At 38.2% G+C, this 14700-nt stretch overlaps 1 protein-coding gene across 15 annotated transcripts in view; it reads right to left on the minus strand.

The window, feature by feature from the left end:
- The window catches only part of AMPdeam (AMP deaminase), a 231436-nt gene that overhangs the window by 16576 nt on the left and 200160 nt on the right, over positions 1-14700 (minus strand). For all 15 annotated transcript variants that reach the window (XM_070086034.1, XM_070086036.1, XM_070086032.1 and 12 more), the window contains one exon: positions 1800-1922. In XM_070086034.1, the coding sequence (XP_069942135.1) occupies positions 1800-1922 (123 nt within the window). The remainder of the gene's footprint in view (positions 1-1799; positions 1923-14700) is intronic.

Here is a 14700-nt window from a genome sequence, read left to right on the forward strand (position 1 = left end):
ATGTAACCTTATTTGTGTATACCTGAATTAACTTACTTATGACGCCACATGTGCTCGAGTAGGTTTATTCAGGTATACACAAATACAGTTACAAGATTATCATGCATAGCAGCATATGTGTAAATCTCCTAGGATAACCCAAAAAAGGTCAGACAAAGTGGCTTATTTCCATTAGGGTCCCTGTACCATATGGTACAATGTCCCTGTACCCTATAACATATGCAGTTCCAAGGGGACTGAGTACATCCTGTGGCCCTACACCTGGAATAGACAGTGAAAGTGGCAATGATGTGGCTATAATTGGGATGGATAGACCACATGCGTCAGTAGGTAGTGGTGATGCCACAAGAATGCAAGCATGCATGTGTGCAGCATGCAGCACCAGCCCAGACTGGAAGAGAGTCTGGGTCCCAAGCCGCTGACTCAGTAGTTCCAGGACAAAGTGCATTGTCATCCACTGGTGGAAATAGATGACTGTGGCTGAAATGTATTTGTTTTTTACAACAATAATGCTTATGCCTCATGTCTATAAGCATAATATAAAATCATACTGGTCCACAGATGAGTATGACACCTCTGTGCATGACACCTTATTTCAAAGACTTTCACAGACTGTATCTGTTCTAGGAACATGTCCAGAGACTGTACATATGTAAATATATAATAGAACATTATTAATATACAATATTTTTGCATGTTTTTTGTTGTAAACAATTATTGTAAACAAAATAATGATGAAAATATTAGTGTGGTTATTGTGTTGAATACAAGTGTACATACGTATATATATTATGCATTATATTGGTGTCACAGGCCACAAACGTTACTGGCAAAAACAAAATTAGAAAAGAAAAAGGAACAAAAACAGTAAAATAAAAAAAATGCGACTTTACGGAAGACGCGGATGTTGCTGCCACTCGGTCATTGATTGTCAACTTCACACCTCTAAATCTTGGAAACTACTGATCAGAATTTTTTTTTGTTTTATTAACTATAGAAAAATATTATCTTTAATTCTGTAAGAATTTTTTTTTTGTTTTTTTTCAAAAATTCTTGGACCCTGGCTGTCATTCTGAGATTTGGCCTCTGGACCCTGAAAGGGTTAAGGGTTAAAAGTGCTGAGAGTGTTGCAGTTTTTTAAGAATATAAAATAAATAATTTTATCTTCTGAAATGGAAGAATATATTTTTCTGAAAAAAAAAGAAAAAAAAAAAAAAAGGCAGCAAAAATGCAGAATTTGGTGAAAAATACATGTATATGGAATTACACAAGCCCAAATTTGGTGGTCTGGACACAACTTATGCAGTGGCAACTTCACCCACTTTGAATTACGTTTGAAGCCAATTCCATGGCTCAATTGGACCCAATTCCTATTGTGCTAGCCGCCTTTCATTCTATCAAGAAACTGCCCATTCAACAATCTGGACTATTCTATAAAGTGAACAACAGTTAGTAATTTGGCTAATTTTTGCACAAAATTTGACCAACTGCAATTTAATAATAGAATCCAAAATGAACACTGTTGGCATTCCTGCCACTAAAGTAACATTATCTTTATTAATAAATCATGTCTTCAGGCTTCTCCTATAGAACAACTGCTTTCCAGTCTGAATCCATCATCACACAAAAAATCTGAGTTTTACTCTATTTCTCAGATAACATGGATGATTTTCAATTCACAGACCATCCATCAAGCCAAAACAAAACAGGCACCCAAAAAAATTATATGACATAATTTAGTGTAAAGGATTACAAATTTGTAGGGATAGCAGTACAGTAATATATTAAGTTGTACATACTGCAAGAAGGCATGAAGTTCTAGATGACTACTGGGGTTGATGGTCACTTCAAACAATGGACGGAACAGGTTATCAAGTATGATGCTGAAATTATCTATTATATTGTTGCTCTTGTAGATATCACTGAAAAATATCAAACATATAATTTTTTTTTTTCAACAAGCCGGCCATATCCCACCAAGGCAGGTGACCTAAAAAGAAAAATGAAAGTTTCTCTTTTTAAATTCAGTAATTTATGCAAGAGAAGGGGTTACTAGCCCCTTGCTCCCAGCATTTTAGTCACCTCTTATGACACGCATGACTTACAGAGGAAGAATTCTGTTTCACTTCCCCATGGAGATAAGAGGAAATAAACAAACAAGAACCAGTAAGGAAATAGAAGAAAATCCAGAGGTGTGTATGTGTATACAGTAGGGCCCCGCTTTATGGCGTTTCGCCTTACGGCATTCTGCTAATACGGTGATTTCAAATTATGACCAAAACTCGCCATATGGCTCCCTGTCTTTCTAATACAGCGCACCCCACCCAATTTGTTTACATTCTCCATGAGCACATCACTCTACTATGGAAACTTTCCAAAATTTCAAGTGTTTTAAAGCTATTACATATTTGATATGTACTCTGATAATTATACTTATATGTGTACCTGTACCTAAATATACCTACACACTGTGCTGGTGTGCAGGTAGTCATTAAAATTATTAAGAGTCTCTCTACTCTTGAAGACGCCATATTAATAATCTCTTGGGCGCATTAAATGTTGTATATTACGTTAATATAGACATTTCCATTAATCCATCTATGTTAAATTAGACACATGTCGGTTCTTTGAACCATTCATCTACAATCCATCTATGAAATTTATTTGCTCAAAATTATATAAGAAACATATTACGTAACACATAAACATGATACATACACCCACAGTATTAAGATTGACAAAAATATGAGATGTGTTTACCAAGCGGTTTGTAGGAGTGTCGGAAGAATTAGATTTTCTCTAGTCAAACACCAGTTACTGGGGGATAACTGTAGAAAAATATTCCTTTTGTATGCCTTCACTCTATCTATCCATGACCCTTGTGGATTTCGCGCTTCTTTTTTATTATGATTATAATAATACAATGGGCCCTCAGTTATCAGCCGTTCTGCTTATCGGCCAACTCTCTTATCGGCCATTTTTTTTAGCTTCCTGTTATCAGCCGTTATTTCGCTTATCGGCCATGTGGTATGCATCAACCTGCCGCTGCCAGCCAGTCGTGCGTCAGTTTGGCTTTGTCTCTTTGTGAGTGAGGAAGCTTCTGCTCATTCATCCAAACATTTGGGTGTAATCAACTGTTCTTTGTGGTTAGCAACTGCAAAATAGGTAACCATGGCCCCAAAGAAAGTTCCTAGTAAAGTTCCTTTGGTAAAGAAAGTGAGAAACAAGATGGAATTTAACCTTTTCAGGTTTTTTGACGTACTAGTACGGCTTATGACCCAGGGTTTTCGACGTACTAGTACGCCTAAATTCTAGCGCCCTCAAATCTAGTGGGAGAAAGCTGGTAGGCATACATATGAAAGAATGGGTCTATGTGGTCAGTGTGCGCAGTATAAAAAATCCTGCAGCACACAGTGCGTAATGAGAAAAAAAAAACTTTGACCGTGTTTTTGGAATAAAACAGCGACTCTGCACTGTATTTTTGTATGGTATTTATTGTTGTATTCTACTTTTCCTGGTTTCATTTTATAGAATGGAAGACACATTACAGAAATTGAGATGATTTTGATTGGTTTCACAATGAAAAGTACCTTGAAATTGAGCTCAAAGTAGCAGAAATGTTTGATTTTTACCAAAGTTCAAAAGTAAATAAATCATGCCAAGTGTCCAATGCACGTCAACTGGTGAGTCTAATATTCTTTCACAAGTGCACTGACATTATTTATACCATTTCTACACTAATGCAGTAGTCTGCATAACAGTAAATCTTCTATTTTTTGTAAGAATAAAAATTCAAAGTGGAAAGAAAAAGAAATATAAGAGGGGCCTGGGGATGTGACCAACGAACAGAGAACTTGTTATTTTAGTGCCAGGAATGTCTGTCTTGTTTATTCTGGACACTATTTGGAAATTGGCATGTGAAATTTGTGTGAAATTGGCAAATTTGCCAATTTCTAACCACTTTATTGGATACTTGAAATTGGTAAATGGGTGGTTTCTTGTAGTCATTTGATAGAAAAAATGGAGTTCTAGCGAAATAAATATGGTTTTTGTCGACTAGTACACAGGAATTGGCCAAAAATAGGGCTCAAAGTGGGCGAAATCCCCAATGCGTAAACATCGGCGAGACCGCTAACTTCGCGAGAGCATAATTCTGTAAGTTTTCCATCAAATTTCAAACTTTTGGTGTCATTATGATTGGGAAAAGATTCTCTATTGTTTCATAAGAAAAAATAATTTTTTTTTTCTGAAAAATTTTCAACCCTGAGAACAAGTTTAGGAAAGGGCCTCTCGACCCTGAAAGGGTTAAGAAAGTTGTTGAAAAGTTTGAGAGTGGTTTTTGAGTGCTAGAACTCGCCAGGATGTATGGGAAAAACAAATCAACAATCACTTCTATCCTGGCAATGAAAGAACAAATCAAGGAAGGTGATGTGGCAAAAGGAGAAAATGTGCTAACCAAACAAAGGTCACTGATAATGGAAGATCTGGAGAAGTTGTTGGTTTTGTGGATCACAGAAAAACAATTAGCAAGAGAGAGCATTGTGGAGTTGATGATTTGTGAGAAGGCAAGGCAGTTGCATGTGGATCTTGTAAAGAAAATGCCTGGAACAAGTGCTGCTGTTAGTGAATTTATGGCCAGCAAAGGCTGGTTTGAGAGATTTAATTAGTGTAGTGGCATACACAGTGTGGTAAGGCATGGGGAGGCTGCAAGTTCTGATAAATGTGCAGCTGAAAAATTTGTGCAGGAGTTCAAGGGGTATGTAGAGGCTGAAGGATTCCTCCCCAACAAGTGTTCAGTTAAACCATACCACGGGCGGGATTTGAACCCGTGGTCAGAGAGTCTCAAAACTCCAGACCGTCGCGTTAGCCACTGGACCAGCTAGCCACAATAAGATTTGTCCAACTAGGTATATTTCTATACCATAGGAAGGTTAGCATAGGCACCACTGTGACCACAAATGCAAGTTTTTACAGACGATTTCGTGAGTCATGTTGACGGTAGTGAGGGGACTTGAGCTAGAGTTTGTCACGGCCACGCTAGCTGGAGATTCGTCTGTAAAAACTTGCATTTGTGGTCACAGTGGTGCCTATGCTAACCTTCCCTGCAAACTGCCAGTATCCCAAAACCCCTCCTTTAAAGTGCAGGCATTGTACTTCCCATTTCCAGGACTCAAGTCCGGCTATATAAAAATAGCTGGTTTTCCTGAACTTACTTTTTATTTATTTTTTTTTATTTGGACATGATACATAGTTGTACAAAGAAATTTAGTGATTAGGTGTAAATGCCAAAAGCCCCTTGTATGCAGAGTATTATGGGCATGCTTAAAATTAACTAAAGATTAACTAAGCAATGATATAGTATTTAGTGGTAAAAATCACAGTAAACAAATTACAACATGAAGTACAAATGAGTATTTCAAATAAGAAGTATTAAAGTTGTGCAAATTTGTAGCATAACAATGTATAATATAATCCGATCAAATTGAGTAAAATCAATGATTTGTAGTGCAGAGACAGGTCATATGATCATTAGATGAATTACTGTGCATTCAAGAAAATGGAGTGTTTTATTAGGTAATATAATTAAAAAAAAAAATAGTTTGATAGGGTCACACGTTATACATTTATTAGATACAGTTATTCAGTATTTATTTAGTTGTGGGTGAGTAAGTGGTTTTTAAGAAGAGTCTTGAATTGATAAACAGACAGTGTTTGTTTTATATTCAAAGGTAATGAATTCCAGGTTTTTGGGCCTTTTATGTGCATTGAATTTTTACTTAGTGTGAGATGGATATGAGGAACATCAAAGAGTGATCTGTGCCTTGTGTTATGGTCATGTCTTCTGTTGAGGTTGGTAAGGAGAAATTTGAGGGGGGTGTTTATATTCGAGTTTAGTGTTCTATGTATGTAGTAGTCACAATAATAAGTATGGATGTTTTGCATGGTGAGTAAGTTTAGTTTTGAATGTTGGTGGAGTATGCTGCCTGGAGTGGGAATTTGTTATCATTCTGATTGCAGCCTTTTGTTGGGTAATTAATGGTCTGAGATGATTTATTGTTGTTGAGCCCCATGCACAAATTCCATAGGTGAGATAGGGGTAAATGAGTGAGTGATATAGGGCCAGGAGGGCTGACTGTGGAACAAAGTACCGTATCTTCAATAGTATGCCTACGGTCTTGGAGATTTTCTTGGAAATTTGTTGTACATTTGTTTGAAATTTGAATCTATTATCAAGGGGGATTCCTAAGAATTTTCCCTCTGTGAGCTTTGTGATAAAGTGATCCGTCTATCATTATGTTAAGAGGAACATCTGTAGTTCTGTTTCCAAACTGAATGAAGTAGGTTTTGTCAATATTGAGAGTAAGTTTGTTAATCATCATCCAGGTAGATATTTTCTGTAACTCGGTATTTACAGTATTGGCTAGTGTGACTGGGCTTGGGTGAGAGAAGACGTATGTAGTGTCATCTGCAAATAGCGTGGGTTTGAGTAGTTGCGATGCATTTGGTAGGTCGTTTATGTAAATGAGAAAGAGAAGAGGGCCAAGGATACTTCCCTTCACTAAATATTACCCTGCTCACACTCCAACAGCTCGTCAGGTCCAAAATACCATTTGTCTCCATTCACTCCTATCTAACACGCTCATGTACGCTTCCTGGAAGTCAAAGCTCCTAGCCCACAAAACCTCCTTTATCCCCTCCCTTCAACCTTATCGAGGACGACCCCTCCCCCACCTTCCTTTCCCTACAGATTTATACGCTCTCTATGTCATTCTGCTTTGATCCATTCTCTCTAAATGACCAAACCACCTCAACAACCCCTCTTCAGCCCTCCGACTAACACTTTTATTAACTCCACACTTCTCTTAATTTCCACACTCTGAATTTTCTGCATAAATATTATGCATATATATTCTGCATAAATATCAGACAGGACATTTCCACTGCCTCCAAATGTCTCCTCGCTGCAGCATTTACAACCCAAGCTTCACACTCATATAAGAGTGTTGGTACCACTATACTTTCATACATTCCCTTCTTTGCCTCCATAGATAACGTTTTTTGTCTCCACATATACCTCAACGCACCATTCACCTTTTTTCCTTCATCAATTCTATGATTAACCTCATCTTTCATAAATCCATCCGGTGACATGTTAACTCCCAAATATCTGAAAACATTCACTTCTTTCATACTCCTCCTCTCCAATTTGATATCCAATTTTTCTTTATCTAAATCATTTGACACCCTCATCACCTTACTCTTTTCTATGTTCACTTTCAACTTTCTACCTTTACACACACTCCCAAACTCGTCCACTAACCTTTGCAATTTTTCTGTAGAATCTCCCATAAGCAAAGTATTATCAGCAAAAAGTAACTGTGTCAACTCCCATTTTGTATTTGATTCCCCATAATTTAATCCCACCCCTCTCCTGAACAAACTAGCATTTACTTCTTTTACAACCCCATCTATAAATATATTAAACAACCATGGTGACATTACACATCCCTGTCTAAGACCTACTTTTACTGGGAAGTAGTCTCCCTCTCTTCTACATGTCCTAACCTGAGCCTCACTATCCTCATAAAAAGTCTATACAGCATTTAGTAACTTACTACCTATTCCATATAAAGGGCATCAGGTAACAGGTCAGTAGACAGCAACCATCCAGGGAGGTACTACTGTCCTGCCAAATGCCTGTGAAATGGAAACCAGAAATTGTTTTACACAGCAGTAGGACTGCTGGTGTTTTTTCGTTCCATCTCATACACATGGGAGAAAATAGGTACATCTTGCTACTTCTACCCACACCTAGGTCATACTACATATACATGTGCACATATAGGTATGCACACCCATCCAAATTTTCTATTTTTTTTTAATAATTCTTGTTGTTATCTATTTCCTATCATCTCCATGGGGAAGTGGAAAAGAATCTTTCCTCTGTAAGCCATGAGTGTTGTAAGAGGCGACTAAAATGCCGGGAGCAATAGGCTAGTAACCCTTTTTCCTGTGTAAATTATTAAAAATAAGAAGAAAATTTTTTATAAATCTTGGATATTTGAATATGTATGAATGTAGTGCAGAAAAATATGACTGCCAATGTTATGAAGAAAAAGAAGCTGGATGTCGTGACTCTAAGGGAAATAAAGCTGAACGGGGGTAGGGGAGTTTCAGTGGGGAGAAATAAATGGAGGAGTATCTGAGAGAGTTAGAGCTAAGGAAGGGGTAGCAATAATGTTGAAGGATCAGTTATGGAAGAAGAAGAAGGATCAAACATTTACAAATTCAAGGATTATGTGGATTAATATAAGGGTCAGATGCAAAACATGGGTTATAATAAGTGCTTACACACCTGGAGAAGAGAGGAGTGTAGAGGAGAGAAAGAGAGATTTTGGAAGATGATAGGTGAATATTCAGGGAGTTTTGAACCAAGTGAGAGAGTAACTGTGGTAAGGGACCTGAATGCTGAAGTGGGAGAAATGGTTATAGAGGGCATGGTAGGAAAATTTGGGGTGTTAGATGTAAATGATAATGGGGGCCTTTGATTGAACTTGGTATAGAAAGAGTAATAGGTAATTTTTTTTTTTTTTTCAACAAGTCGGCCGTCTCCCACCGAGGCAGGGTGACCCAAAAAAGAAAGAAAATCCCCAAAAAGAAAATACTTTCATCATCATTCAACACTTTCACCACACTCGCACATTATCACTGTTTTTGCAGAGGTGCTCAGAATACAACAGTCTAGAAGCATACACATATAAAGAAACACAACATATCCCTCCAAACTGCCAATATCCCAAACCCCTCCTTTAAAGCGCAGGCATTGTACTTCCCATTTCCAGGACTCAAGTCCGACTATATGAAAATAACCGGTTTCCCTGAATCCCTTCACTAAATATTACCCTGCTCACACTCCAACAGATCGTCAGGTCCCAAGTACCATTCGTCTCCATTCACTCCTATCTAACACGCTCACACACGCTTGCTGGAAGTCCAAGCCCCTTGCCCACAAAACCTCCTTTACCCCCTCTCTCCAACCCTTTCGAGGACGACCCCTACCCCGCCTTCCTTCCCCTATAGATTTATATGCTTTCCATGTCATTCTACTTTGATCCATTCTCTCTAAATGACCAAACCACCTCAACAACCCCTCTTCTGCCCTGTGACTAATACTTTTATTAACTCACATCTTTTCCTAATTTCCACACTCCGAATTTTCTGCATAATATTTACACCACACATTGCCCTTAAACAGGACATCTCCACTGCCTCCAACCATCTCCTCGCTGCTGCATTTACCACCCAAGCTTCACACCCATATAAGAGTGTTGGTACTACTATACTTTCATACATTCCTTTCTTTGCCTCCATAGATAACGTTTTTTGACTCCACATATACCTCAACGCACCACTCACCTTTTTTCCCTCATCAATTCTATGATTAACCTCATCCTTCATAAATCCATCCGCCAACACGTCAACTCCCAAGTATCTGAAAACATTCACTTCTTCCATACTCCTCCTCCCCAATTTGATATCCAATTTTTCTTTATCTAAATCATTTGACACCCTCATCACCTTACTCTTTTCTATGTTCACTTTCAACTTTCTACCTTTACACACATTCCCAAACTCATCCACTAACCTTTGCAATTTTTCTTTAGAATCTCCCATAAGCACAGTATCATCAGCAAAAAGTAACTGTGTCAATTCCCATTTTGAATTTGATTCCCCAAAATTTAATCCCACCCCTCTCCCGAACACCCTAGCATTTACTTCCTTTACAACCCCATCTATAAATATATTAAACAACCATGGTGACATTACACATCCCTGTCTAAGACCTACTTTTACCGGGAAGTAGTCTCCCTCTCTTCTACACACCCTAACCTGAGCCTCACTATCCTCATAAAAACTCTTTACAGCATTTAATAACTTACCACCTATTCCATATACTTGCAACATCTGCCACATTGCTCCTCTATCCACTCTATCATATGCCTTTTCTAAATCCATAAATGCAATAAAAACTTCCCTACCTTTATCTAAATACTGTTCACATATATGCTTCAATGTAAACACTTGATCTACACATCCCCTACCCACTCTGAAACCTCCTTGCTCATCCGCAATCCTACATTCTGTCTTACCTCTAATTCTTTCAATTATAACCCTACCGTACACTTTTCCTGGTATACTCAGTAAGCTTATTCCTCTATAATTTTTACAGTCTCTTTTGTCCCCTTTCCCTTTATATAAAGGGACTATACATGCTCTCCGCCAATCCCTAGGTACCTTCCCCTCTTTCATACATTTATTAAACAAAAGTACCAACCACTCCAACACTACATCCCCCTCTGCTTTTAACATTTCTGTCATGATCCCATCAGTTCCAGCTGCTTTACCCCCTTTCATTCTACGTAATGCCTCACGTACCTCCCCCACACTTACATTCTGCTCTTCTTCACTCCTAAAAGATGGTATACCTCCCTGACCAATGCATGAAATTACTGCCTCTGTTTCTTCCTTAACATTTAAAAGTTCCTCAAAATATTCTCGCCCTCTACTTAATACCTCCATCTCCCCATCTACTAACTCCCCTACTCTGTTTTTAACTGACAAATCCATACTTTCCCTAGGCTTTCTTAACTTGTTTAACTCACTCCAAATTTTTTTCTTATTTTCATTAAAATTTCTTGACAGTGCCTCTCCCACTCTATCATCTGCTCTCCTTTTGCACTCTCTCACCACTCTCTTTACATTTCTTTTACTCTCCATATACTCTGCTCTTCTTATAACACTTCTGCTTTGTAAAAACCTCTCATAAGCTACCTTTTTCTCTTTTATCACACCCTTTACTTCATCATTCCACCAATCACTCCTCTTTCCTCCTGCCCCCACCCTCCTATAACCACAAACTTCTGCCCCACATTCTAATACTGCATTTTTAAAACTATTCCAACCCTCTTCAACCCCCCCACTACTCATCTTTGCACTAGCCCACCTTTCTGCCAATAGTCGCTTATATCTCACCCGAACTTCCTCCTCCCTTAGTTTATACACTTTCACCTCCCTCTTACTTGTTGTTGCCACCTTCCTCTTTTCCCATCTACCTCTTACTCTAACTGTAGCTACAACTAAATAATGATCCGATATATCAGTTGCCCCTCTATAAACATGTACATCCTGGAGCCTACCCATCAACCTTTTATCCACCAATACATAATCTAATAAACTACTTTCATTACATGCTACATCATACCTTGTATATTTATTTATCCTCTTTTTCATAAAATATGTATTACTTATTACCAAATCTCTTTCTACACATAGCTCAATTAAAGGCTCCCCATTTACATTTACCCCTGGCACCCCAAATTTACCTACTACTCCCTCCATAACATTTTTACCCACTTTAGCATTGAAATCCCCAACCACCATTACTCTCACACTTGATTCAAAACTCCCCACGCATTCACTCAACATTTCCCAAAATCTCTCTCTCTCCTCTACACTTCTCTCTTCTCCAGGTGCATACATGCTTATTATAACCCACTTTTCACATCCAATCTTTATTTTACTCCACATAATCCTTGAATTAATACATTTATAGTCCCTCTTTTCCTGCCATAGCTTATCCTTCAACATTATTGCTACTCCTTCTTTAGCTCTAACTCTATTTGAAATCCCTGACCTAATCCCATTTATTCCTCTCCACTGAAACTCTCCCACCCCCTTCAGCTTTGTTTCACTTAAAGCCAGGACATCCAGCTTCTTCTCATTCATAACATCCACAATCATCTCTTTCTTATCATCTGCACAACATCCACGCACATTCAGACTTCCCACTTTGACAATTTTCTTCTTCTTATTCTTTTTAGTAATCTTTACAGGAAAAGGGGTTACTAGCCCATTGTTCCCGGCATTTTAGTTGACTTTTACAACACGCATGGCTTACGGAGGAAAGATTCTTATTCCACTTCCCCATGGATATAAAAGGAAAAGTAATAAGACCAAGAATTATTCAGATAAAATCAAAGAAAACTCAGAAGTAGCAAGACATGCCTGTAATCTTGCATATTTATGAGACAGACAAAAGACATCAGCAATCCTACCATCATGTAAAACAATCACAGGCTTTCGTTTTACACTCACTTGGCAGGACGGTAGTACCTCCCTGGGTGGTTGCTGTCTACCAACCTACTACCTACAAATAGGTAATATATAATTTAAAAAAAAAAAAAAAGGATAAATAAGTATATGAGATGTGATACAGGGTGTAATGACAGTAGTCTGTTGAATTATGTATTGGTGAAGAAAAGGCTGATGGGTAGACAAATATATCAGATCACTGTTTAGTTGTAGCTACAGTGAAAGTAAAAGGTAGATGGGGTACAAGGAGAATGGTAACAGAAAGTAAGAGAGGTGAGGGTTTATAAACTGGAGGAGGAGGCAGTTAATGTAAGATATAAGCAACTACTGGTAGAAAGATAGGCTAGTGAGAGTATAGGCAATGAAGTTGAAGAGGAATGGGGTAGCTTTAACAATGCAGTATTAGTGTGTTCAGCAGAAGTTTGTGGACATAGGAGAGTGGGTGCTGGAGGGAAGAGGAGCCACTGGTAGAATGATGAGGTAGAGAGAGTAATAAGGGAGTAAAAGTTAGCATATGAAAGGTTTTTACAAAGTAGAAAAAATATAAGGAGGGAGGAGTATATGGAGAGAAAAAGAAAAGTTAATAAGAGAGTGGTGAAAAAATGTAAAAGGAGAGCAAATGAGAGAATGGGTGAGATGGTGTCAACAAATTTTGCTGAGAAAATGAAAATGTTGTGAAGTGAGATTAATAAGTTGAGAAAACCTAGGGAATGAATGGATTTGACTGTCAAAAACAGAAGAGGAGAATTATTAGATGGAGAGTTGGAGGGAATATTTTGAGGAACTGCTAAATATTGATGAAGATAAGGAAGCTGTGATTTCATGCACTGGACAGGGAGGTATAACCTCTTTTAGGAGTGAGGAGCTGGATGTAAGTGTGAGGGAGGTATGTGAAGCTGTGGGTAGAATGTAAGGGGATAAACAGAGGCAATTGATGGGATCAAGACAGAAATGTTAAAAACAGGTGGGGAGATAATTTTGGAAAAGTTGGTGCTTTTGTTTAATAAATGTATGAGCGAGGGGAAAGTACCTAGGGACTGGCAGAGAGCATGGATAGTTCCTTTGTATAAAGGCAAAGGGGACAGAAGAGAGTGTAAGAATTATTGGGAAATAAACCTGTTGAGTCCTAGGTAGTAGGTTGGTAGACAGTAGCTGCCCAGGGAGGTACTACCGTCCTGCCAAGTGAATGTAAAACGGAAGCCTGTACTTGTTTTACGTGATGGTAGGATTACTGGTATTTTTTTTGTCTCAAAACACAAAAGATAAAAAAAAGAGAAAAAACAAAACAAAAAAAAGTAGCTTATGAGAGGTTTTTACAAAGCAGAAGTGTTATACGAAGAATAGAGTATATGGAGAGTAAAAGAAAGGTGAAGAGAGTGGTGAGAGAGTGCAAAATGAGAGCAGATGATAGAGTGGGAGAGGCACTATCAAGATATTTTAATGAAAATAAAAAAAATTTTGGAACGAGTTAAACAAGTTAAGAAAGCCTAGGGAATGAATGGATTTGTCAGTTAAAAACAGAGTAGGGGAGTTAGTAGATGGGGAGATGGAGGTATTGGGTAGATGGCGAGAATATTTTGAGGAACTTTCAAATGTCGACGAAGAAAGGGAGGCGGTAATTTCATGCACTGGCCAGGGAGGTATACCATCTTGTAGGAGAGAAGAAGAGCAGGATGTGAGTGTGGGGAAGGTGCGTGAGGCATTATGTAGAATGAAAGGGGGTAAAGCAGCTGGAACTGACGGGATCATGACAGAAATGTTAAAAGCAGGGGGGGGACACAATGTTGGAGTGGTTGGTATTTTTGTTTAATAAATGTATGAAACAGGGGAAGGTACCTAGGGATTGGCAGAGAGCATGTATAGTCCCTTTATATAAAGGGAAGGGGGACAAAAGAGACTGTAAAAATTATAGAGGAATAAGTTTACTGAGTATACCAGGAAAAGTGTATGGTAGGGTTATTACTGAAAGAATTAGAGGTAAGACAGAATGTAGGATTGCGGATGAGCAAGGAGGTTTCAGAGTGGGTAGGGGATGTGTAGATCAAGTGTTTACACTGAAGCATATATGTGTGAACAGTACAGTATTTAGATAAAGGTAGGGAAGTTTTTATTGCATTTATGGATTTAGAAAAGGCATATGATAGAGTGGATAGGGGAACAATGTGGCAGATGTTGCAAGTATATGGAATAGGTGGTAAGTTACTAAATTCTGTAAAGAGTTTTTATGAGGACAGTGAGGCTCAGGTTAGGGTATGCAGAAAAGGGGGAGACTACTTCCCGGTAAAAGTAGGTCTTAGACAGGGATGTGTAAAGTCACCATGGTTGTTTAATACATTTGTAGATGGGGTTCCAAAAGAAGTACATGCTAGGGTGTTCAGGAGAGGGGTGGGATTAAACTATGGGGAATCAAATACAAAATGGGAAGTGACACAGTTACTTTTTGCTGATAATACTGTGCTTATGGGAGATTCTAAAGAAAAACTGCAAAGGTTAGTGGACGAGTTTGGGAGTGTGTGTAAATGTAGAAAGTTGAAAGTGAACATAGAA

The sequence above is a fragment of the Cherax quadricarinatus genome, chromosome 18, assembly GCF_038502225.1.
Source record: "Cherax quadricarinatus isolate ZL_2023a chromosome 18, ASM3850222v1, whole genome shotgun sequence".
In the NCBI taxonomy this organism is placed as follows: domain Eukaryota; kingdom Metazoa; phylum Arthropoda; class Malacostraca; order Decapoda; family Parastacidae; genus Cherax; species Cherax quadricarinatus.